The sequence below is a fragment of the Staurois parvus genome, unplaced genomic scaffold (genome assembly GCF_062004578.1).
Source record: "Staurois parvus isolate SC_StPar_1 unplaced genomic scaffold, SC_StPar_1.0 ptg000151l, whole genome shotgun sequence".
Classification (NCBI taxonomy): Eukaryota; Metazoa; Chordata; class Amphibia; order Anura; family Ranidae; genus Staurois; species Staurois parvus.
Genome location: NW_028317947.1, coordinates 23,020,967 through 23,047,350, shown reverse-complemented (window position 1 = coordinate 23,047,350; position 26,384 = coordinate 23,020,967). Strand labels below are relative to the sequence as shown.

Below are 26,384 nucleotides of genomic sequence, written 5' to 3'. Positions count from 1 at the left end.
CTCCAAACACGGAAAGGTTTCTTCATAGTGAGAGCTGTGAAAATGTGGAATGGACTCCCTCAAGAGTTGGTTCTGGCCAGCTCAGTGGATTGCTTTAAAAAAGTCCTGAATTCTTTTCTAGATACACAGAATATAACTGGATACTAACATTTATAGGTAAAGTTGATCCAGGGAATATCCGATTGCGTCCTGTGGGACCAAAAAGTAATTTTTTTCCCTGCAGAAGCAAATTGGATCATGCTTTGCTGTTTTATTTTGCCTTCCTCTGGATATACTGTGGGTGTAGGATTATAATTTTTTTTTTTTTTTTTTTTTTAATGGTTGAACTGGATGTCTTTTTCAGCAAGACTAACTATGTAACTAATTGCATTTCCATGTTGTATGTACTGTGGGAGACCAGATATAGTGAATGCAGGGTCCTCGGTTTAGTAACACTTTAATATGTAGCTTATCACTTAAAACTGCCAAACAAATTGAAGAGCAATCACCTTCCCTTGCCTCCACATTCTAATCTCCATATAGTAGCCGATATCCCCCAAAACGGTGACGTTCTGACACCCTGCAGGTCATGTGGTTGTCATGTTCCGCTTACTTCCTTGAACCTTCAGCACCATATCATTGCCCCATCACTGCGAGTAGTCTCACTATCCAATAGTGAGATGCTGAAGGTAGGAGGGGATGACAGACCTAGAGACCAGGAATTTAGCTGTTGATCAGAGTGCCCTACTATTAGGTTGTCGGCTCTGTGTTAGGTATTGTAAAGAGTCGAATGAAAAAAAGCTGAAAAACTAATGTTTTTCACATGACTTTACACAGCTAACGTTACCAGCATTATCAAAACGCCCCGTGTGCATGGAGCCTATAGGTGTCAGACCACCTGTTCAGTGTAATGAGTCTTAATAAAGTCAGGCTGGTCATCAAGGACACAACCAGCACATCTGCCTTCTCACTAACTTGTATGAATTCTACTACAGGTCATTCAAACTCCACAGCAAGGAGAGGGGGGATAGGGGGCCCTATCTATCAGCCAGCTTACGTCAATGAGCAATATAATTCAGTTAGCTCTATTTTTCTCCACAGTTGCAGCACCCCCTCCATTGTCTTTTTACAAAGACTAAATAATATCATAGGAGAATTTCATAAAAGCAGAACATCAGCCAGAACATAAAGGCCTGCAAACGTATACCATATTTTGGATTAAAATAACAACCCAATACCATCTCAGGTAATACTGAATGTCCTTGGGTTGCCCATATTTGTAAGCTGTTGACCAATGTATAGGAGAACATGGGTATGAACAACATTTTGCAGGGTTTTAGACACTATACTTCATATTACCACACAACAGCCAATCACATTCGGTATTTCATTAGACCATTAAAACTTTATTGGCTACCATGGCCAACAGGTCCACATTTTAGTTTCATTTTTTTTTATAATTCCACTCAGTTTTTCCTACTTCGTAAACATCTCTGGTATTTGTCCATTATTGCATTGTGAACTAATACAAAATTTGACAAATGGACATCTCCCATCGTAACCTTTTCTCAGAAGCCTGACATAATCCCTTCAGGACCCTTACATATGTATGACACTTGTTTCCGAGAAGTAGCTGTGGCACACATTAGTAGACAATTTTCATCACCATTTTAAGGATTTATTTGTGTAGCGTGACAATATATAAAGACATTTTTTATATTTTAGTGCAACACTCTAACACACATATGTGCAGCAAAAATGTCCATAGCACAGAGCTATTTGGGTTGCAGATCCGGTCCACAGTGGCACTTTTTTTTTCTGCCCCAGTCAGGCATTAGGTCCAGCGTTAGAACATTCACGCATAGAATCTCTTTGTACAAATTCGCAGTTAATATAGAATTGTTATGACCCAGCATACTGATTGATAATTTTAAACAGACACAATGTTTTCTTCAGGCTTGCCCTAGCTGCATTACATTTACAGTCTTATTACAAAGTCAGGCAACAAAGCGAGTAGGACCAGTGCCACTTGGTTAATAAGTCAGGCCTCATCCACTTTACTCCTGAGTCAAGTAAAACATCTTCTACAATGTTGTCACGCCAACTTGACTAGAAGGCCACTGCATAATTTCATTGGTTCATTTGGTCCCCTTGATATACAATCACATGGCACTATATTCGCTGCTAGGGTACGTGTGACCTGAACTGAAGAGCCACCTTCATCGGCACAGTCAGTTGTGCTCATAGTCTGTGTAGAAAATGAATGGTTCACAAAGCGTTAGGCAACTTTCCTATCACCAATGGATAAGCCTGATGCCAGTCATTTTCCACGTTGAGGCACAGAGGATTGGCTAGGTAGCCTAGATGCACATTCTCAGCAATTGTTTGGTTGTGGCTGGTGATATATCAGTACAAGTTTATGGATTGTGCTGTGTTCTATCTATTGGTTTCTCTGCTTCAGTGGTTTTCTGTTTCTGCATTAGTCCCCTAGCAGTTCAAATCTAGCAGTTGCCAATATTGCACTAAGGCGGAAAGTTCGGGTGCTCCTTTCCTTCTTTTTTTTTTTTTGATTGTCGAAATACAACTAGTTTAACACAAGGAATGTGGTCTCTCGGTTACTGTTCAGTCTAGTGACCATACTCAATTCTGTAGCCTCTACAACCTCGCTTTATACGGGTGGGAAGCTCTAGAGGAGTCATTCAAAAAGTGGTGGGTCAGATAGCAGAAGATTGCTTGATGCTGTGGAAGCTAACCCGTGTGGGTGACGTGGGAATAGACATTGCACGGGCAACACGAGCTCGAATGGAGTGCTTGTCCTGCCAACGATGCCATCTCTTTCTGACTGCAGAGCGCACCTGAAAATGGAATGATATAATTACTAGTTAAAAGATCTATTCACATACACATTTTGATTTACTTATCACATGATCATTATTGTTTTATGTAAAATGGGACATAACAAGATTAAAACCCTGGCATTGAGCACCCTTGATAATGTTAAGACTATGTTCAGCACAACCTGCCCCTGGGTTACTTAGAAGAAATTTCACTTGAAAGAGAGGAAGAGTAAGGGATGTTACGTTGTACATTTCAGTGAATGAGACAAGGACCAATGCCAAACAAACACAGAAGTCTGTACCGAGTTGTTTGGCATAGTAGACTCTTTAATAACCATGTTTAAACATAGACTAATGAAAAAAAAGCTGACTGGTTGTCCAGTTAACTAAAAGATGATGCTGGAAGATGGAACACTGAAACAGGAAACAATGGTATCAACTTTCTATAGTATGGCTGTGTTGCATGAATCAAAAGGTTGCCTCAACAGATTTCCACATTTTTTATAGAAAAAAATTTGCAAATACGTATTTATTTCTAATAGCATATTTAATTTTCCTCATCTTCGCATAGACACCCTAGTTGTAGTCCTGAAAAAAGCTAGAAGACAGACCACCACAAGGCTAAAATAATTCAAATACACTTACCTCGCTGTTTAGGAAACAGTAGAAGACTGAAACAAAAAAACCCTAAAGAAATAAACAAAAAGAATTAGCAAGAGGCCAATGTTGTATGATTTCTGGTGGACAGGAAGTGGTAAAAAATTACTGAAATTTCCACTTATATGGGCTGCTGAACTCCTGAAATTGGTTGGCTGCCCTGGCCCCTGAAAGCCTTTCTAAGATGACTGCACATAGTGCCTCTCAAAGGAGTCAGAAGACTAAAATGATACACACACCTGTCACCATGGTTTGGGGGGAGGTGTGGTCCCTTTAAGAAGAGCGACCAAAGAAGGGATTCTTACCTGTGCATGGTAAGGGGTTTCAGGGTGATGCAATTAAGAGGCAAAACTGTTTTGCAGTTTTCCTAGGATTATTAACTCCTGATATGGGTCCCAGAATTCGAAGGAGATCTTGGATGGGAAAGAGACTTCAGTCCCTCAAAGGTAACAGAAATGTCAAGTCGTCCAGAGAGTATTCCGCTTACATTCTCCCACAGTGCAACTGAAAGAGGGCAATTCTGTCCCATTATAATATTGAGGATTTGGTTTGTTAGACTGTTTGGCTGCTAAGATGCTGCTGAGCTATTTGTGACCTTTTCTGGATCCCTGGAGGAGGCAGGAAATTTTAACCTTGTTGTGGGACTAGTTCATTTTGGCGGAAACCTGACATTTTTTAAAAGGAGAAGTATAGTCAAAGTTTTTTTGACTGTACTGATATGGATCACAGGAGTGCAGCTAGTTCTGTACTGCTGAAGCCCACTGTCAGTTGACATCACAGAGCAGATTCAGGATCCTGACCATATGGTTGAAATGTTCTCAGAAGCCTGGACCAGCCCTCCACAGCCCAGTGCTCCAGTGAGAGAGGCAGAGCAGAGAGCCAGTGACTGACAGTCACTGCTCTCTGCTCAGAGCAGCGGGGGAGAACTGAGCGATCACAGTGATCGCTCAGTTCTCTATGCAGAGCTGGTGGGAGACAGATGCAGCATTTTTTTAAGGCACATACTTCTATTTTAAACCAATTTTGTTTGCTTATTGATAAGCTCCTTTGTTTGACATTTTTAGAGAAAAAAAGCTGTTTGTTTTACAAAGAAATTGCTGGCTTATGATCCCGACCCCAAAATATCATACTTTATACTCTATATACTCAGTACTGATCAAAATTCCCTTTCCTACCTGGAAGGACTGCAAGAATGAATTGAAATAGATGAAGACGATTCGTGAGACTTCATCTTCTCCTGGAGTGACAAAGAAAAGCATGTAGGTGATTCCCAGAAGAGGCAGCAGAACCAGAGTCGCCTTTACTGCTTTCCTGGAAGGCAATGAAGAAAAATGAACAGGGATACCCAAGAAGAGAAAGGCAGCCTGGAGTGTGGAAAAACATAAGAGCATAAAGATAAAGCACATTGAGAAGGGATAACTTACCTGTACTGGATGGTCTCTGAAGTAGTGGAGGCTCGGAGCTTGGTCATCAGAATCCTCACAATGTTAAATAAAAATATAAAGTTTATCTAAGAAAAAAAAAGTCATTATGTGAAACATCAAATACCTGTATAATGATGAGCATCTTAGTGCACAATAAGCATGTGGCTTATTTTAGAAGTTTAAATCCCACCGTATTTGCATATTCTCCCATAGTTCAAAAACATATTTGTAGAAGAATGAACTCCCACCCATACTGTTTTTATGCTACTACTTTATTGAGCTTGGAAAACTATGTACACTTCCATTTGTATGGACTGCTATGCTGCTTTTCAGTTGAGGTGTGCTAGTCTACGAGCAGGGGTGGACTGACCATTTGGAAACTCAGGCACTGCCCGAGGGCCCAGGGTCAGTAGGGGGCCCCATGAGATGCCCCCGGTACCTTTTTCATAGGCTTTTTTGAGTTTGGGCAAGGACACAGGGGCCTCATGATCCCCTATTTCCTGGGGGCCCCATGAGTTGTCAGTCTGCCCCTGTCTACGAGTCTGCTGTTATTGAATTGTAAGATCCAAGGAACCCTTCAATATTTTTTCATACAGTTATTGTATCTATGCAAAATAGAAAGAGTCATTACTGTACACTACTGACTTTTACTGCCTGTCTATAAACAAAGTGAGTGCATTGTAAGTGTAAGTCTTGTTTTCGGTCTAGTAAAATAGTGCTTTCTGTGCTCCAAAAATTAGAAAAAAGTTCCAGATGCCCAAACACTGAGGTCATTACAGCCCAGGCCTAGTGAGATCAGCTAATGTCCTTACCAGCAGTACCAGGATGACGGGACCTTGATAAATAAAATCTGTGTACACTCCGGCCTTCTTCCCAAACCAGCACCTGCAGTAGATCAGAGCATTATGACAACCCAGAAGTTACCTGAATTTGCTTAGTGTGTAATAAACTTTATATGACCATACTTAAAGGATAACTCTATTTTTTTTACTTTACCCTTTCTAGACCATCCAAAAACATTTTACATAAGACTGAGGAGATGCAGTGTGAAAAGGAGGTGAAACGTTCTAAAAGGGTATCTGAATGCCCTTGCCTCCATTCTGCTCAGCTGCCTCCGGAAGACATAACGGTTTGATGGATGCTTGGTTTGATGGATGCTTGCTTTTTATAGTACAGCACAGTTTAACCCTAAATCCTAGTTTTATTGTAGTTTTCATGTGGTTAGTTGCACATCTTTGCACTTAGGCCAGAGAAGATAACATATAGGGGTCAATTTATAAATGTGTAAACATGTGAGTGTTCTTTGGCTACTCTATCTTTCTTTTATTGTCCCCCTCTGGAAAGTATAATTGACATTAATCATGTTCAAACACACTGTATATATTTGTAGTTTTAGGAGACCAGGTTACGTTATACTGATTTTATTCACATGTGCTCCTGAGTAAGATGTTTGATCATTTGAAACGCATTGAGTTGACATGTGGATTGTTTGGTGGAAAAGTATTGGACATGGGGTTATATGTGCTTTTGATGTTTGCATAATAAACATTATAGCTTCATATAAAAAAAGGTCCTTTGTGGTGCCAATAACTATATGTATTTCAAAGTCCGTTGCTACCATTTTTCTGGTATCTTATGTATTATACAGGTAAAAGCTGCAACATATTTGTATTGCATGTATAACTGAAAAACATATTTAAAAATGAAGTAATCCTTTACTTCCAGAATCAATTGTGAGGAATTAGCTCAGTGGCGTGTTGTGCTTGACCCCCTGGTTGAGTCAGAGCATGGTGGAAGAGGCACAGCATGACAGCAGGATCTTGGTGAAGAAAGTTGTGCTGTGGCTGGTGATCACAAAGTGCATATAACCAAAAACAGCAAAAACCCCCCAAAAAAACAGAAAATAAAGCCTCGCCACATTGGGCACCTAACTGCAAACACAGGATTCTACAGTTGCAAGAAAAAGTATGTGAACCCCTTGGGATTACGTGGAGTTTTGCATGAATTGGGCATAAAATGTGCTCTGAACGTCATCTAAGTCACAACAATAGAAGAACACAGTCTGCTGAGCATAATACTACACAAACATTAGATGTTGCCATGGTTTAATTGCACATAACATGTAAACATTCACAGTGCAGGGAGGAAAAAGTATGTGAGGCCCTAGCTTAATGACTTCTCCCAGAGCTAATTGGAGCCAGGAGTGAGCCAACCTTGACTCCAATCAGTGTGATGATATTGGATGTGTTGCTGACAGCTGTCCTGATCTTAAAAAACACACACCTGTTTTGGGTTTACTGGTTTCAAGAAGCACTGTCTGATGTGAACCATGCCTCGCAGAAAAGAGCTCTCAGAAGACCTACGATCAAGAATTGTTGACTTGCATGAAGCTGGAAAGGGTTACAAAAGTATCTCCTTGAGCCTTGATGTTCCTGTGTCCACGGTAAGACAGACTGTCTACAAATGGAGAAAGATTAGCACTGTTGCTACTCTCCCTAGGCGTGGTCGTCCTGTAAAAATGACTGCAAGAGCACAGCGCAGAATGAGGTGAAGAAGAATCCCAGAGTGTCAGCTAAAGACCTACAGAAATCTCTGGCACATGCTAACATTTTTGTTGACACATCTACAATAAGGAAAACATTAAACAAGAATGGAGTACATGGGAGGACACCACGGAGGAAGCCATTGCTGTCCAAAAAGAAGATTGCAGCACGTTTGAAGTTTGCAAAAGAGCACCTGGATGTTCCACAGCACTACTGGCAGAATATACTGTGGACAGATGAAACCAAGATTGAGTTGTTTGGGAAGAACACACAACACTATGTGTGGAGAAAAAAAGGCACAGCACACCAACATCAAAACCTCATCCCCACTGTGAAACATGGTGGAGGGAGCATCATGGTTTGGGGCTGCTTTGCTGCCTCAGGGTCTGGACGGATTGTTGTCATTGATGGGAAAATGAATTCCAGAGTTTATCAAGACATTTTGCAGGAAAACGTACGACCATCTGTCCGCCAACTGAAGCTCCGCAGAGGATGGGTGATGCAACAGGACAATGACCCAAAGCATACAAGTAATTCAACAAAACAATGGCTGCAACAGCACAGAATACGCCTCCTGGAGTGGCCCAGTCAGAGTCCTGACCTCAACCCCATTGAAATGCTGTGGCATGACCTTAAGAGAGCGATTCACACCAGACATCCCAAGAATATTGCTACACTGAAACAGTTTTGTGAAGAGGAGTGGTCCAAAATGACTCCAGATCGTTGTGCAGGTCTGATCTGCAACTACAGGAAACGTTTGGTTGAGGTTATTGCTGCCAAAGGAGGGTCAACCAGTTATTAAATCCAAAGGTTCACATACTTTTTCCTCCCTGCACTGTGAATGTTTACATGTTATGTGCAATTAAACCATGGCAACATCTAATGTGTGTGTAGTATTATGTTCAGCAGACTGTGTTCTTCTATTGTTGTGACTTAGATGATGTTCAGAGCACATTTTATGCCCAATTCATGCAAAGCTCCACGTAATCCCAAGGGGTTCACATACTTTTTCTTGCAACTGTATGTACTTTTTCTGGATACAGCCTACCACTGCTCAGACACATGGCATTCACAAAGAGCATCTCCAAGTCCAAAATCAGACTTACTCTCACCACAGTATTGTTTGGTTGCTCCCCAGTCTTTCTTGCACAGAAAACTGGTTCAAGATTGGAGCATTCTCCCTAAGCAGCCTGGGAGTTTTAAAGAGCCAAAAGCCCTTAACTTGCTACAGCTGAGCTCATTACATCATCAGTGAGCCAGACAGGCTCACTACACAGCACAAAAGGAAAAACAGTCGGGTGTAGAGCATGAATCTGGGACAAATATACCTCCCATCCTGGACATATCCCTTAGTTCTTCCTGGCTTCCTGTCACACAGTGTATATTCTCTACAAATAAATTCCTCTGTTTCTCTCTTTACACTATAAAGTTATGTATCTTTACACTCTTGTTGACCCAAAAACATAACTTCTTACTTCTCGTTGTCGTAGTATAGCTTGCCAATGGCCCAGGCCACGATGATGGGAAATGGAATACCTGGAAAGACACAATCACAAAAATTAAACTCTAGTCCCCAGGAGGGTACCATGACACATATTTGGTGGACCTGTCCAAAGGTGAGCAAATTTTGGATCCCGGCTCACAACCTCATCCGTACACTTTTTCATTCTAATATTCAGAAAAATCCTTATGAGGCTTTATTTCATGACCCCGTCAACGCTCTTCCCCATACTGAACCTACGCTAGTTGCCTTCATCTTCATAGCCACTCAGCTTACTATCACAAGGGCCTGGAAATCTCCCACCCACAGTTTTGAAGAGGTGAGGAACTGAGCGTATGATATAATGGTTAACAAAAACTTGACAACTATACCATGACTCCCATGACAATTTCCTTTGAGTTTGGCAAACCTGGATATCATCTGCCATCCTGGCCAGATTTGATAATCTTCTGCTTACCGTTTGATGTAATTAGCATTATGAGCCCCTGGGACCCTCCTTTTTCTTCCCCCTCTTTCCCTCTCTTTTCTTCCAATCCCTTCCTGTTTCTTCTTTTCCCCCCTTTTCACTTTTTTCCTCTCCTCTCCAACTTTACCATCTCTCTTGTGAATATTCCTTTGTGCACTGCAGCTTTCAGTTCATACAATTATTACTGCTCAGACACTCTTTGTTATTTTCCACATTGACCGATGGGCTTTATACTGAGTCCTCAGCTCTACTGCTGCCTTTATATAAGTGATTCTCTTCGCTCCTATTATTATACAACTCCTGGCTGCCCTGATGTACTTTCATTTTTGTGTACCTTATTGATGCAACCAATAATCTCTTTATCTAGAATCTGTATTACTTACATGACAGCCTTTTTTACTCTTTTGGCTTTCATTCATATTGTTTGTTACCCCTTTGTACTATGAATACAACCAATAAACCTTCTTGTAAAAGAAAAATATCAAAGCCCTTCACACATAGGAAAAAAAAATAAATTCTAAAGGCTAGCAATAACGACAAAAATAGATATAAGTCACAATGGCTACTTGTGATGACAATATATTTTGCTTGTTTCAAGGAAAAGCCTTCACTTACACCAGCCAATACATATGAACATCCATTTGCGTAGCTTGTCAGTGGAGTACGTCAAAACGATGGCTGTGTGCAGATAACATCCTTCACCAAACATCCAGAAGAAATTGGTAACATAAAAATAATTGTGAGCTATAGTGACCAGGCGACACCAGACCTGCAAAGAGAGGAGGAAAACACAATCTGATAAAAAGCTGAGGGGAGATTTCAGATCATCATTAGAACACCTTGCAGCAAAGTAAATTTTATTCTAGCTATACTGCCTCTGGAAACAAGTTCAAGTTGTGCAAAAATGCCCTTCCTATCATAAATCTACAGGAAAAAGTTAATTAATTTGAAAATGGAGATTGGTTTCAAGTCAGAGGTGTTCGTGGAGCTTTAGTGAGTAAGAGTGAGATCCTCAAACTTCCAATACTTTCATGGGCATGACAGTCCCCACCAGCAACAAGAGCATCTGCCTCAGAGTAATGGTATGTAAAGAGAAATATTCTCATCCAGTTATTTCCCACATCGCTCAATTCCTAAAAAAATCATATACGTTAAGGATTTCAGTTCATTTCAACAGGTTGTAAAGTAGAACCTGATTAATAAATTGACAGCTTAGGTACAAGAAGGAAAAAAAACCTACTGCAATTTTGTTAAAAGTAATCCATTTTTTTTTCAATTGTTTCAACTGGGAAATTTCCAATTCTCTCTCCTTATGGTCAATTTCTAAAACAAGTCATATATGAGGATTTCAGTTCATTTCAACAGGTTGTAAAGTAGAAACCGAGCAATAAATTGACAGCTTAGGTACAAGAAGGAAAAAAAACCTGCAATTGTATTAAAAGTAATCCAGTTTTTTTTCACTTGTTTCAACTGGGAAATTTCCAATTTTCTTTCCTTGTGGTCAATTCCTAAAACAAGTCATATATGATGAGGATTTCAGTTCATTTCAACAGGTTGTAAAGTAGAGACCGAGCAATAAATTGACAGCTTAGGTACAGGAAGTAAAAAAATACTATTACAATTTTATTAAAAATAATCCAGTTTTTTCTTCACTAGATTCAACTGGGACATTTCCAATTCTCTCTCCTTGTGGTCAATCAAGACCACCATTTTAATTGTTCTGCAAATTCATCAAAATATGGAATCAAATGTTTGAACACCCTAAACTCAAAAAGAAAAATTTGCTTATATTTAGGTATCTCACAATGTTACTTATGCCTCAACAGTAACCTGAAAGATTTACCCCTTGCCTGAGTTTCACCTAAAAAATAGCAGTTTACATCCCAAGGCTACAACCTCATATCTGTATATCTGCTCACTGGGAACTACTTACTGGCAGATCTGAAATGAGAATTGGTGATATCGCTACTGTTTTTGCAGGAGAGAAAGCTGTAGCCAAGGACCACCACCACTGCTTCCCCTTCATATAATTGGCAGATCTGGGTTCCCTCAACTTCTCCTGCTGCTGCCTGCAAAGTGATAAGTCAGGGCCTGGACTGAGCGAAGCAAAGGGGAGGGCCAGCATGACTGGGGCTTGCAGACGAGGCGGAGATTAGATTTGGGTGGGAGTATTCAGGAAGTAGGGGTGGTTACTCACCTGATTGGAGTATTTGAGCTTGAGGGTGGTCTTGCCAGGATGAGGAGAGGGGTTGGGACTTGTCGGATGTCAGTCGGAGCTTGTGCCAGCACGGGTGTGGACCTGTTTCGTTGGTATTTTTGGCTTGTTTTTGGTTATTGGTTTTGTCCTTTGTGTTTGTTGTGTTGTTTGTTTTGTGTGAGTTCATTGATTTTCTTTTCTTTTCTTGATCAGCATTTTGTGTCCTGAGGTGTTTGTCTGGTGTTTTTGTTTTGTCATAGCAGCTGGCAGGGGTCGCTGGGTCTTTGAAGGCAGTGCTGGAGTGACAATTTGGTGGATTATGAGTTGGATCCATCATAGGTATGGGTGTTCCTTCCCAATTATAAAGTTACGTTGGTAAGGTGGGAGTTCATTGGCTGTATCTGGGACTACGTAACTGTAGTGTTGTCCTCGAGGCGGTGTAGTAGTGGCTGGGGGCCTTTTCATTGGGTGTCAGATACAGCCGAGTTATTGATGTGAGTAACAGTGCCTTTGAAGACCTTGGACCCAGTTGGGATCATGACTGTCAGTTATTATTTGGTTGTACTGTATGAAGAGTTATGTAAGACTTATGTTAAATAAATGGGCTGCTATGGCTGGTTTTACACCAAAAGGAGAGTTGCGTGGTTATTCAGGTGGGAGAAGGTTGAGGGGGTGGTTGTTTTATTGGTTAGGTGGTAAGTACAGTATTAGCCTCGATATTCTGCATGTCCCTCAGTCAAGCAATTTCACCACCTCTATGCAGCTGCTGGCAGTCTGTGCATCTCTGCAGGTAGGCTGTACTGGAGTGCTGGGACAGAGACTCTGCCACCTTTGCAAGGAATTGATATACAAGCAGCAAACTGCTGACTCAGATGCAGAGAATGCTGAAATGATGTGCAGTAGTATTACAATGGCACAGCTCTCCACCAGTGAAAATAATGAAAAAAAAAGTCAGGCAGGCAGAAGCCAGGTAACCAGAGACTAATGCGTTGTCATAAACAAGAACACATTCTGAAAACTGAGCACTGTGACTTACTCAGAGAAACAGACAGTGAGAAAAAAAAGATGCCTATGTACAGATGTGAAATTTACAAAGGGGTTAACTGCCATTGAGGTCAGGGGTGCCTACCACATTGCTGTCGTGGGCCTCATGGCTCAGAGTAAGTTGCATCACAAACCAAGTGATGTTCCGCAGAATAAAGGCCGTTATGAGATTCCAGTGAATTATGTTGCGCAAACATCGAATGCTCCTGCAGGAGAGATAACGAAGGTATGAGCTTACATGCAAGAACGGTAAAGGGGACAGTTTTAAAGATTGGCAGGATTATTGCATTGCACTTTTGCATGCACTCAACATCTAAGGTTGTCTTCTTAGTGCTGCCCTATTTTCCCCCATTCCTGCCCTGGCAGGCCTCTTAATGTAGCAACACAAATTTTTTTTGTCCTAATGACAAATTTTGCATTTATTAACTTACAAGACTGTCTTAAATAATAGTGCACAACTGGCTGCGCTCAAGACCCAACTGGAACCTCCATGTTGCCATATTGCATTGAATTTTGCAAAAAATTATATCACTGCAGATTGAACAATAAAGGTCATTTTTTATAACATGTAATTACAATATGACTTGTGCAGCAATTGTATGTCCACTTCAGATGTACCCGTACATCGCTGACGTTTGAGAAGTTTTACCAGATTAGCAATTGTATGTCCACTTCAGATGTACCTGTACATCGCTGACGTTTGAGAAGTTTTACCAGATTGATGCCTGCAGCTGCAGGCATCATCCCAGTACCATTTTTTAGAGTCGACGGTTGGCCCTTTTGTAATAGCAATCTGAGCGGATAACTAGCAGCTAGATAGCTATTACAAGCAGTGAGAGGGGATGCCTCCCCTACACACACACACCTTTCACAGCTTTACCAGGATCTCGTATCCCACCAGGAGTCCCGATCGACCAGCCGGAGCTTCCTCCAGCTGATCATAGAGCCGAACAAAGACCAGATCGGCTTTTTTCAATTCTATAATATAGTAACCCAGAAGCGATGACCCTACATCACTTCCAGTTTATGTAGCCATAAACGGCACCATTTTTAAAAAAGAAAACCATTTGATCACACGGATCTTGATGTGAACAAATGCTTTTAAGGGCAGAGGAGGGATCTGGGGTCTTATAGACCCAAGATCTCTCCATAAAGATTACCTGTCACATGCCTATTGCTGTTGCAAGGAATGTTTACATTCCTTGTGACAAGCAATAAAAGTGCTCAATTTTTTCTTTAAAGCAACAGTGTAAAAATATAAATATATAATTAAAAAAATTTAAAGTGCCCCCATCCCTCCTGCTCGTGCGCAAAGGCAAATGCTTGTGTACAGTGCGCTTGCAAACAGCAGTTGTCCCAGACATGTGAGGTATCATCGGCAGATCATGGGCAGTAACTTCCTCTGTAAATCTAAAGTGGTAACCTGTAAAGGCTTTTAAAGCATTGCCTATGGATAGTAAAATTTACATTGTTTGTCGCCATTGCACGGGCATGCGCAATTTTAAAACATGACATGTTTGGTATCCATTTACTCGGCGTAATATCGTTTTTTACATTTTACCAATAATTAGGGTTATGTATTGTGTTTTTTTGCATTAAAAAAAAATGGATATGCTATATTTTTTTATTTGAAATTTTTTTCCCATAAAAGTGGAGTTACCCTTTAAGTGATATCTATACATTTAGAAAAGTACAACCGTCAGCAGAACTGTTGTGGTCCCACCGGAGTTATCCTACTGAATTCTAAGCTGTTTATTTGAGTTTGGAATGAATTCTGTATATGAATGTCCATTCACCCTTCCCATGTTCTTTGCCGGCTTGGCAGTGAAACAACCATTGCATTACTGGCAGCCATGCTGCAAGTGTATAAAGGCCAGTAGTTATTACATCATCAGTGAATAGGGTGATAAAAGATGGCCAACCCATGTCACCCATATTACTGAATGTTTTGGGGCTGAATGCAAACAATGTGTACAAAATGCAAAGTAGGATTACAATTCCAGTTTTAGAGATGGTTGTATGTTTTTTGAACTACAGCGACTCCTCTGAATCTTCTCATCATCTTTTTTTGTTGTTAATAGCTTTTATCGGTTCAATAAAACATATTGATAAAATGAAATGGCTATACAGATAGAGATAGGTAATATAGCATTATATTGAACATACAGTGTACAGCAGGAATACACTAATTGCTCTAGTCAGTTACATGGCCCTTACCCTCAAGCTCAAGACTTTACACGGATTGAGGTTGGGAGTGTTGGTTACACCATAATATATGTTTTACAATGGCTTAATGTCAACTGTGTTCATTATCCTTTGCAACCCCTCCCTTGTGTTGAGCTTAGCCACAAAAGAAGACGTGGGTAGATGAGAGAAACAAAGTAGGAAAAGAAAATCACAATTTGTAAATTTTGAGGTTTGGTACTAACCCTTCCTCCCTACTTGCCACATGACCAATATAATTATTGTCAACACAACCCTATTTAATTGCAGCAATTACACTCCTTTCAGGAAATTCTGGTGGTATCATAATTGTCTCCCTAGTGGTTCAATAACAGGATGATAGCACCCTTACATACTGGAAAGATTCTTAATGGTGTACACAATACTGCATTTTAAAGATAGTAAAGTGTACAAATGCCTTGTCAACAGTGAAGCCAGCTATTTAAAGATGCTTAACAACAGCACAGCACTTGTGTAAACATCAGGGGCATTCTGGCTCCAACTAACACAGATTTCCTTTTAGTTTTTCAAGTCTGTTGGAGCAATAAGAGCTACTTAGACTTTTTTGCGCAAATCAAATCTGAAACAAACTCACAGTAAAAGGTTTTACAGATCAGATATGTTCTCGGTCTTCTGGCCCTAAAGTGCATGTATAGTGAAAACATTTTTTTTTTTGTTTTAATAGAGAAGGGTTAAAATCATTATCAGGTTATTTTTTATTGGTTCCATTCCTGGCAAATATTTCCTTACAATTTCTAGGAAATAAAGGGAACTCTTCCCAATGTGAGAGTAATTCTCACCTTGGACAGTGGTCACTGGAAAATTAGATGACTTATACTCATATCTTGCTCTGGGAACAACTTGGATTAATGATTTATACCCCAAGGACCAGTCGATCCTACGGACAGCCTGGGGGCATGGCATTAAAATCAATGCAGGTGTAACTTTATTGTTTTGGACAAGCAGACACAAAGTTTCACTTGATTCAAAAACTTAGCTTAATTGTAGAAATGTTTAAACCCAGTTTTTGGGTGAAATGCATCAGGGGATAAGGTCCCAGGAAGGAACTTTGTGCCTACCTGTCCACAACACTAAGATTACCACTGAATTGAATTTTAATTCAGTGTCGCTGACGTTATTTTAAAATATGCATGTCCCCTCTGTTTCTGTTTTAGTGACAAGAATCATCAGGAAATAGAGGGGTGAATCTTTCTAATGGGGGGACTTTTCAAAGGGTTTGTCTCTTTCCCACTCGAACCAAAACTAAGTGGTAAATCTGTAAACAAAGGGAAACCAGTTTCAATGTCTCTGCCTTTTCTCAAGCCTACACCTGAAACAGCTGCTCTGTACAATATTTCAAATGAAAAACTCACAGCAGATTCTGAATAATCTGTGGATATATATCTTCTATGTAACACCCCTACCCTGGGCTGGCTAAATTTAGTATAAAACTCTACTGTAGCTGCAATTCTTTTTTTTTAAGTCTGACCAGGTTTATCTCTAAACCTAGTGGCTGATTGCTTCTGCCTGGCTCTGGAAGAATGCTCAAGAAATAGTGTAGGAGGATCAGTCACTGGAGTATAAATAGTGGCTGGGGAGAAGATACATTTTTGGAGGATCTGAACTGAACTCTCTCTTCTGGTCTTCTCTCCTGGGAGGCATCGTGTGTGATACAGAGGAGCTCCAGTTGCTAGGCCTAAGCATGTGCTATAGCTGACAGCCTGACAGAAGCTGGACTTGTGGAGACCAATTTATTTCAAGCGGCCCCTCCAGGGGTTATCAATATGTACATATCTTGGTGTTTTAAATGTTTCAATTCTCCTATTATGTTTGAAATACAAATAATGAACAAATCCTGGTGGGTCGTAACTTGGCCCCTGCTCCCTGGCTTTCTCACACCGAGGGCTTTCGGACTTGGTTTCCCTGCTCTCTCTAGCAACCTTGGCGACCTGGGATTGGTTGAACGAGAAACACATTTTATCTCAGCTATCCTCACCACTTTCACCACTGGGAGGTTACTCTTGGCTCCCCCAGGAGAAGACTTTTTCACACACTGGGATGGGCTTCATGAGGTTCGCTGTCTTCAATTTATGAAGGGTATGGAGTTGAAACCCCTAGTAGATCTCCACCAGTAGTGGGGAACAATGCCATGGGATGGCTGGAAATATACACAGCTTAAAAACGTTTTGCAAGATCCTAAGGGGTGGACTGCAACCTTTGGATTCCCTCTTCAGATTTGAAGCGATGTGTCTTGATAGGAATGACTCTACACACTTACTTTCTAGAAGATATACGCTCTTGCTGGATAAGACTACCACTAGGTTGGAGCTTACCTGGGAGCAGTATAGACAAAATTACCATGCTACCCCATACCTCCTCCAATAATTCTAAGATTCAGAAGTCCTGTTATAAATTTTTATCGAGATTGTACAGGGTTACAGACAGACTGTTTTGCATATACCCAAAGATATCTGTCCACTGTTGGAGAGGCTGTGGACAGAGGGGTACCTTCCTACTTCTTTGGTGGGAATGCCCCGTTTTCTGATCTTTCTTGTTGAAAGTTCGTAACCTAGTTATCAAAGTGACCCAACACTAGATAGCGGATGACCCACTTCCTATGCTATTACATGACACACATTTGTCCATATAAACATTCGCTGCTGCCTCACTTAGTTAATGCTGGCAAGTGCCTCTTTCCAGTCTATTGGAAGTCTCAGGCGGTCCCTACAGTTAGGGAATGGCTGCTGAAGGTACAGGATACAATGGAAGCTGAGGAGTGGCGGCATCAGTGTAAGGATAACTACTCTATGTTCTATAATACATGAATTTCGTGGTTAGATTTCATCTTCTCTGACATGTATAAACAATTAATATAGTGATAGTATGCGTTTACTCAGACAAGTGTTGAGCCTCCTGCTTTTTATTGCGTGACCAGTTGACCAGGGAATGGCTAGGATATACATTGGTTGTTGATTTTGTTGCTGGTTTTTCTTGGGAGTTGGTACGGCTATTTTGCTCTCTCTACTCCCCTCAGATGTGTATTTCTCTCTATCTTTTCTTTTCCCCACCCTTTCACTGGCTCCCTTCCCCTGGTTCCATTTTTCCCTTCCCTTTACATTCTCCATGACTGACCCTACAATTTTAGATGTGCTCTCCACATTATTTTGTCAGTCTACAGTCTACTAATGATGCACACCTCTTCATTTGCATTGCAAGCCTTTTTTGATATTGTATGGTGGGTATCCTTGCATTCTTATGTTGGGAATGCTTGTACTGCTTTATCTCTATGGAAAAGCAAAAGTAAAGATCTTACAAACTAAATACAGACAATGTACAATTCAGTATGATAAAGTTATGTTCTTATAAAGTACATTTCTTACTAAATCATATTCTTTGTTGATGTATTTTTCAGGCTGTGTGTACATTAATGTGACAGATTCGCAAGCCAAAGGAGCCAAAGACAGCACGCTTTGAAGTACTTTCAGGGAATAATGGCTTGCATTTGAGGTCAGTCTGTGATTAGTTTAAGGCACACTGGAGATGCATTCACGTTGACTTACAGAAAAAAGCAAACCAACGCAATGCAAGGCAAATGCAGTTTTAGATGAACGAGTATGTTATTACATAAGAAGCAATTCAAACACTGTGTTCCAGATACTTCAGAAATGCCTTATAAATGCATGTCAGATCAATACAAAATTGTCGTTGTATAACTAGCCTTATAGATGATTCTATTAAACTGGCAGGAGGCATGAATTGAAAATTGCCCAGACACTATTATATTCAAGATAATTCAGCACTAATGGGGATCATGTGACTCACTTCCATTCCTCTCACGTGAAAATGCAGGTGCTTGGCTGCTTAGGCACCCCTACTGTTACATGAGTACAGGAAGAGGGACCTTTAGACCTGTGTAAGATACAGGTCACAATTGTATACCACAGGGGTGGACTGACAACTCATGGGGCCCCCGGGCAATAGGGGATCATGAGGCCCCTGTGTCCTTGCCCAAACTCAAAAAAGCCTATGACAAAGGTACCAGGGGCATCTCATGGGGCCCCCTACTGACACCGGGCCCTCGGGCAGTGCCCGAGTTTCCAAATTGTCAGTCCGCCCCTGGTATACCATATATTGTACCATTCAACTTTGAGCTTAAATCTATTTTCTCATGTATGGCTGCTTATAGAAAGTGACCAAAAACTCCCCAATTTTGGTAGGTAATATACACGTGTTAGCAGGTGCAGTTAACCTGTCTGCCACTAGATGGCTCTGTTCCCAGTGCCATACAGTCAAGGGAATGTTGTAATTAGGTGTAAGCTCCCCTCAGGGGTGGACTGACAACTCATGGGGCCCCGAGGCAATAGGAGATCATGGGGCCCCTGCGTCCTTGCCCAAACTCAAAAAAGCCTATGAAAAAGGTATCAGGGGCATCTCATGGGGCCCCCTACTGACCCCGAGCCCTTGGGCAGTACCCAAGTTTCCAAATGGTCAGTCCGCCCCTGGCTCCCCTTTTAGAGCAATCCCTCCTTTAGTACTGTAATGTGTGGGGGTAGTGCCACATAAATGCCAGTGTGGATGGGGCCTAGGGAGACAAGGCATGGGAGCCAGACACCCCAGGGATGCCAATCTCCTGCATTATTAATCTAAATGGCCCTTTGCATTGATGTAGTCCAGAGCAAGGTGGTACAGACCAGGGAAGGCCTGGACAGAGGACTCTTATGTAAGTAGTGGTAGAAGCCTTGGAATCATTGTGCCAACCAGAAGCATGCCTGCCTGGACAGAGCCATAGAAGGGACAATGAGAGAGAGGGAGAGAGTGGTATACTAGAGAGGGCACCCTGTTGTCCTAGATCAGGGTATTTAAACCAGGTTCCTTCAGAGGTTGCTAGGGGTTCCTTGAGCAACGAGCATTATCTGCCTCTCAGATAGGTTCCCGCTGACACCATTGATATTTTTAGCTACCTATAAGGGGGTAATTCTTCTCAATGACCACAAGTGTAAGGAACATTCTTCCCACTGACCATCACACCAATGTATCATGAGCTGTAGATACAGTCATTTTTTAGCAGGGGTTCCCTGAGACCAAAATGTCATTTCAAGGATTTCTCTGTGTTGAAAAGGTTGAGAAAGACTGTCCTAGATGATGGAAGCTTAGTGCCATGGACTTAGTATGCATAGAGACGTGGTCACAACTCTGTGGTGCTCCCAAGGAGAGGAATGGATTCATCTGGGGTCTAAAGAGGTACACCAGAGAGCTAGAATGCTGTCAAAGGAGAGACTATTGTGTCCACATCCTTGTACATTGCTAAGGAGTTCGTCTTCAAGTTTGCAGTTTGCTTGGGCATCCCATTCACCCCTCAACTCCAAACCCCTTAATAAAATCACAACACCAAGCTCAAGGACTGTTTACTGGCTTTGAATGCAATGTGTGGAAGAAAATGTGTGTTGTCTGGCTGTGCAAAGCTGTAGGGTGACCCAAAACCCAAGGACTCCTAATGGGGTAGTGCTAAACAAAAGTTAAAATTTTATAGATCAATATGTATGTAAAAGCAACCCATGTCTACATAGTTTATAGGGGTATATAACTCCCTCCTTGTCATGAAAGCCCCCTTGGTATCCATATTCAAAAATTTAACAAAAAGGATTAACCCCTTCACGCCGACCATACGCAAATATACGGCCCCTCTGGACTGGACTTTTTTCTGTGGGGCTGCTAATTTGCGTACCTTTCTTTGTGCTGGGAGCGCACCGCATGGCGCGCTCCCAGCAGAGAGACCGGGATCTCACTGAAAGCCCTGGGTCCTGTTCTAAAGATCAGGACCTGGAACACCCAATTCTGGGTCACCTGATCACTGTGATAGCCTCTGATTGGCTATCACAGTGATCAGTCACTGTGAAGTCTGCCCTTGCGTTTTCTCTCTCTCAATGGAGGAGAGAGATACATTGTATCTCTCTCTGTTCTTTCAGAGAGAAAAAAAAACAAGCGCGAGTAAAACAATAAAAAATGAGATTTAAAAAAATACCTAGATCAAAGTTTAAAAAAAAACACTATTGTTTCTGGGCTATACTACGGGTACAAACAACAACTAACATACACATATGTGGTATTGTTGCAATCAACAGGAGCACGAGAAATTATTTTGGGTTGTTCTTTGGTGGTAGGTTATGGAAGTAGCAAGAAATACACAGCTAAATGTAAAAATAATATATATATTTCTTTTACTATTTTGGGCCAGTTTTACTTTGATAATAAAAAAAAATTCAGAAGATATCTGCTACTATTTACCACCAAATGAAAGCCCAATTTGTCCTAAAAAAACGCGGTATAATCCACCTGGATGCACAAAGTAGTTGTAATGATATGGACGGTTTTGCTAACACATGTCAAAGTTGCAAAATTGTGCTTAGGCGTTAAGATTTGTTTTACCCTTAGGCGTGAAGGGGTTCAAATTAACATTGGTGTATCAAAAATAGAAAGTTAAAGTCAATATTTTGCATCTTTTGCACTTCTGCAAGTCTGCAGCCTTACCTCAATCTCAGGAAGAGAGTAAAAGCCACTAAGAGTGCACACAGGGAGATGGAGTGTCCCAAGAAGTTAATAACGATGGCGATGTGGTAGTGCACCTTGCTTTTTTTCTGCCAAGAAAAAAAGATTGCCAGTTAAACATGTTATCAAACATGGATCTAGCATCAAATATATGTTTTATATTAAGTTACAACTAAAGGCAAAACTTTAATTTTTTCAGTTTTGGATAGAGTGGAGATGGATTAGAACACCTGTCATGTTTTTATTGCTGTCTGTGCCCCTGTTAGGGAGATTCACCCTCTCTTTGTCCTGTTTACCATTATCATTGAAAGTGAAAGAAACCTCACATTTTGGGTTGTCCCCAGAAAAGTAATAGAGGGGAAATCTTCCAATGGGGACACCAATTCTGGTGACTTGTGTGGTCCAAGGGATTCCCTTAATTTGCAGGGATTTTCCATCACTTCCTATTTTGGCTATGGGACAGGAAGTGAAGCAAATTCTCCCCAATGGGACACAGATGGCAAAAAATAATCTGATACAACACCTCCTGCGCTCAGAGACCCAGATCAGAAATCAGAGGGTGGAACAATATATGAAATATATAGCTGATCAAAGGTTGTGCAGCTCAAACACAAGGCTGGCGAAGCCCAACAAAAACTGTAATGAACAACAAAAACAGAAGCGCACCAACCTTTTGCATTACCTCAGTAAGCAAAGGGTGAATTTATTGAATTGAGATGTATACTTACAAAAGTAGCAATAACTAAGGCATATAAAATCCAACATCAAAGCACTGGGATAGCAGACACGTACGGGTCCCATCAAGAGGGGAGACTCTCAGGATGAAACTGACGCGTTTCGAAGGGGGTTCCCTTCTTCCTCAGAGCTACTGAGCAGGGCTTATGACCCTCCCTTACTCTATCCAAAATGACAAAAAAAAAGTTTTGACTATAGTTCTACTTTAAGCGTATGCTAAGTAATGTGTAAGTGTACCACTTCCAGGGGTATATAACCTCACACAGAGATCACAGTACTCCCCCTGACAATGGCTTCATCTGCTTTTAGCCCTAGATGGATGGAGCCATCTTTGTTCAGGCATCATCCTGGTTCAGCATCTACTTCATGGAGCTAGAAGCTGGCTCAGAGATGACACATTCTTGTATGTTCTGGTGCCTGTCTGCAGCAGACTGATAGCATCATCTCATCATTTCACTGAACTGCTTTAAATGCTAAAGGTGGAAAATTTTTTTGGAAAAGTGATACTGTTGCTGTATATCATGACATGTTAGGAATCCATTCATGCAAAATTTCTGAAATATCCACTTTTAACAATTAAAGCATGTACTATCTATTACTCTTGTCATTGGCCTTTCAAAAGAAACTTACTGAAGTGACATGTATTTATTTCAGGTACTTGTATAGCGCTGTCAATTTATGCAGTGCCTTACATTTATATTGTACATCCTCATCAGTCCCCAACCCTCAAGGGGCGTACAATCTAAGGTCCCTAACTCACATTCATACATACACATACTAGGGCCAATTTAGACAGGAGCCAATTCACCTACCAGCATGTCTTTGGAGTGTGGGAGGAAACCCATGCAGGCACAGGGAGAACATGCAAACTCCAGGCAGGTGGTGCTGTGACTGGGATTTGAACCAACAGCCCTAGTGCTGCCAGGTAGAAGTGCTAACCATTTAGTCACCATGCTGCCCTTATATGTGATTTCTGCTACAGATTTATCTTCCTTCCACCCAGGGGCGGACTGACAACTCATGGGAGAATAGAGAAAAGGTTCATTTAAAATATTTTTTAATTCGACAATCGCCAGAAGCATCTACATCAGGGGTGGACTGACAACTCATGGGGCCCCCGGGCAATAGGGGATCATGGGGCCCCTGTGTCCTTGCCCAAACTCAAAAAAGCCTATGAAAAAGGTACCAGGGGCATCTCATGGGGCCCCCTACTGACCCCAGGCCCTCGGGCAGTGCCCGAGTTTCCAAATGGTCAGTCCGCCCCTGCTTCCAACTGAATTGACTCTTGAACCAGGTAAAAATCGATCTTTTAAATATGCTTCCCCTTTACCATTGAATAATTAGCTATTCTAGCCAACATGAAGCAAAAAATGGAAAAGCTGCTTAAACAATCAACAAAACCTATAAAGTGAAAATGGGTGTCAAGAAACAAATCACACCGGTTATAATAGGCAACATAGCCCAAAGTAAGAAAAATCGGGCACCCAATAAAAAAAAACATTTTTTATTCACCTTCCACACTGCCCCACATATAATGCTTGGATAATAATGCGCCAGTGTTTTCACACTCACTAAAAGCAATATTCTAAATAATAGCTATGTACATTTACTTTCATTTCTAGCATTGCAGATTATTCTTGAATTGGTAATACCAGATATACAGAACTTGGCTGCAGATCCTCTGCTTTATGCAGCGGATCTTTAAAAATGTTCCATCCTGAGCTGGAACGATATAGGAGAACCAATTAGTTTACCGAATGTAAAATAGATTTTTAATTTAAAAGAGGTGAGAGCAGTAGAATTTATGTAAAATAAGAATGATTAGTTACGGAATACTAAGCTCTTGTCTGTACAGAACAGTGCCAACCATCACGACTCCCATAATCCTGATTAAAGATTTATGTTAAGGAAGCAACCCTTATAACTGGCTTTGGGTCCATTTTTTTTGCTCAAAAGTTTACACATATTTAAACTGACATTTTTCAAGATTTTGTATTATTTTAGAATGGGTGAGTTTGTGGAGCTCTAACTTAAAGTGTATATCTGGGCAAAATAAAACATTAAAAATAATAAAAAAGAAAAATGCTCAAAAAGTGTATATCTGTAATACATGCACATTTCCCCCTGTTTTGTGTCTCTAAAAACGCCGCTAGTACAAAAAATAAACCTTGTTAATCCTGCCAGAAATTCAGTGAGCTGCTAACTCCCTGCCTGGGCTCTCTCCTGCTGGACTATAGAAGAGAAAGTGTGTTGGGACTACAGAACATCCTCATAACTTAATGGGAAGGTGTTCTGTAGTCTGGCAGAGGAGAATTCAAGCAGGACTGAGAAAAATGCTTGGGATTTCAGTGCAGCAGAGGCAGCATTGTCATGTCACTACAGGAACTTCAAAGCTCATAGATTTATGACACATCAGAAGGTATTTTTCTGCACTTGCAACATTTCTAAAGAAACAAAGCATGAAAAAATGTGCAAATATTGAAGAGATATACTGCATATGTGTTTTTGCCCAGGCATACAGTTGTGTTCAAAATAATAGCAGTGTGTTCAAAAAAGTGAATAAAGCTCAAAATCCTTCTAATAGCTTTTATTTCCATACACACAAATGCATTGGGAACACGACACATTCTATTCCAAATCAAAACATGAAGAAAAATAGATCAAATTTGTGTTGTTCCTCTAAAAAAATTGAAGAAAAGTGAATATTAGACTGTTCAAAAAATAGCAGTGTTTGTATTCTTCTTTCCAAACTCAAACATTCACTATATAAACTGAGAAATGTTTGAAGATTTTGCTTTCCTTTGAATCACTTAATGAATATTTGGTTGTAGTCGCACTGTTTCTGAGAACTGCTGTACATCTGTGTTGCATGGAGTCACCCAACTTCTGGCCCCTGTGATCAGGTATTCCAGCCCAGGATGATTGGACTACATTCCACAGTTCTTCTCTATTACTTGGTTTTGCCTCAGAAACTGCATTTTTGATGTCACCCCACAAGTTTTCTATTGGATGAAGATCCGGGGATTGGGCTGGCCACTCCATAACGTCAATCTTGTTGGTCTGGAACCAAGATGTTGCACGTTTACTGGTGTGTTTGGGGTCGTTGTCTTGTTGGAACACCCATTTCAAGGGCATTTCCTCTTCAGCATAAGGCAGCATGACCTCTTCAAGTATTCTGATGTATTCAAACTGATCCATGATCCCTGGTATACGATAAATAGGCCCAACACCGTAGTATGAGAAACATCCCCATATCATGATGCTTGCACCACCATGCTTCACTGTCTTCACAGTGTACTGTGGCTTGAATTCAGTGTTTGGGGGTCGTCTGACAAACTGTCTCCGGCCACTAGACCCAAAAAGAACAATCTTACTTTCATCAGTCCACAAAATGTTGCACCATTTCTCTTTAGGCCAGTCAATGTGCTCTTTGGCAAATTGTAACCTCTTCAGCACATGTCTTTTTTCCAACAGTGGGACTTTGCGGGGGCTTCTTGCAGACAGCTTGGCTTCACATAGGCGTCTTCTAATTGTAACAGTCCTCACAGGTAACTTTACACCTTCTTTCATCTTCCTGGAGCTGATTGTTGGCTGAGTCCTTGCCATTTTGGCTATTCTTCTATCCATTCGAATGGTAGTTTTTTGCTTTCTTCCACGTCTTTCAGGTTTTGGTTGCCATTTTAAAGCATTTGCCATCATTTTAGCTGAGCAGCCTATCATTTTCTGCACTTCTTTATATGTTTTCCCTTCTCCAATCAACTTTTTAATCAAGGTACGCTGTTCTTCTGAACAATGTCTGGAACAACCCATTTGCCTCAGAATTTCAGAGAGAAATTCACTGTAACCAGCATGTACAACATTTGCTGCCTTCCTTCCTTAAATAAGGGCAATAATTGCTACCTGTTTTTCAAAGAATGAATGACCTCACTAGTAGAACTCCACACTGCTATTATTTTGAACATGCCCTTTTCAATTAGTGATTCAATTACACAGAATCAGCAGCATGCATGTCATGACTGTCGGGTCTGTTGGATTTCTATTACTCTACTACACCTGCTAGTAAATTATTTGCCATGTAGAAATATCAATTCTACCAAAAAAAGTGATTGATCAGGTTAGTGATGTCTGACTGATATTATTTTGAACACAACTGTACATGTTCATCTCCATGTGGCCCTGTCTAAAAATAGCAGACAAAGGAAGAAAATGATTCCTCTGACTCTTCTGCTGGG

At 40.9% G+C, this 26,384-nt stretch overlaps 1 protein-coding gene across 5 annotated transcripts in view; it reads right to left on the bottom strand.

Annotated features, from left to right (window-relative positions):
- Positions 1–1,635: 1,635 nt before the first annotated feature.
- CRHR1 (corticotropin releasing hormone receptor 1) overlaps positions 1,636–26,384 on the bottom strand; it is a 183,698-nt gene continuing 158,949 nt past the window's right edge. For all 5 annotated transcript variants that reach the window (XM_089674641.1, XM_089674638.1, XM_089674642.1 and 2 more), the window contains 9 exons: positions 21,400–21,506; positions 12,734–12,854; positions 10,023–10,176; positions 8,916–8,976; positions 5,710–5,782; positions 4,898–4,983; positions 4,649–4,784; positions 3,462–3,503; positions 1,636–2,834 (listed from right to left, as the gene is read on the bottom strand). In XM_089674641.1, coding sequence (XP_089530767.1) covers positions 2,694–2,834; positions 3,462–3,503; positions 4,649–4,784; positions 4,898–4,983; positions 5,710–5,782; positions 8,916–8,976; positions 10,023–10,176; positions 12,734–12,854; positions 21,400–21,506 — 921 coding nt within the window. In that variant the 3' untranslated portion in view covers positions 1,636–2,693. The remainder of the gene's footprint in view (positions 2,835–3,461; positions 3,504–4,648; positions 4,785–4,897; positions 4,984–5,709; positions 5,783–8,915; positions 8,977–10,022; positions 10,177–12,733; positions 12,855–21,399; positions 21,507–26,384) is intronic.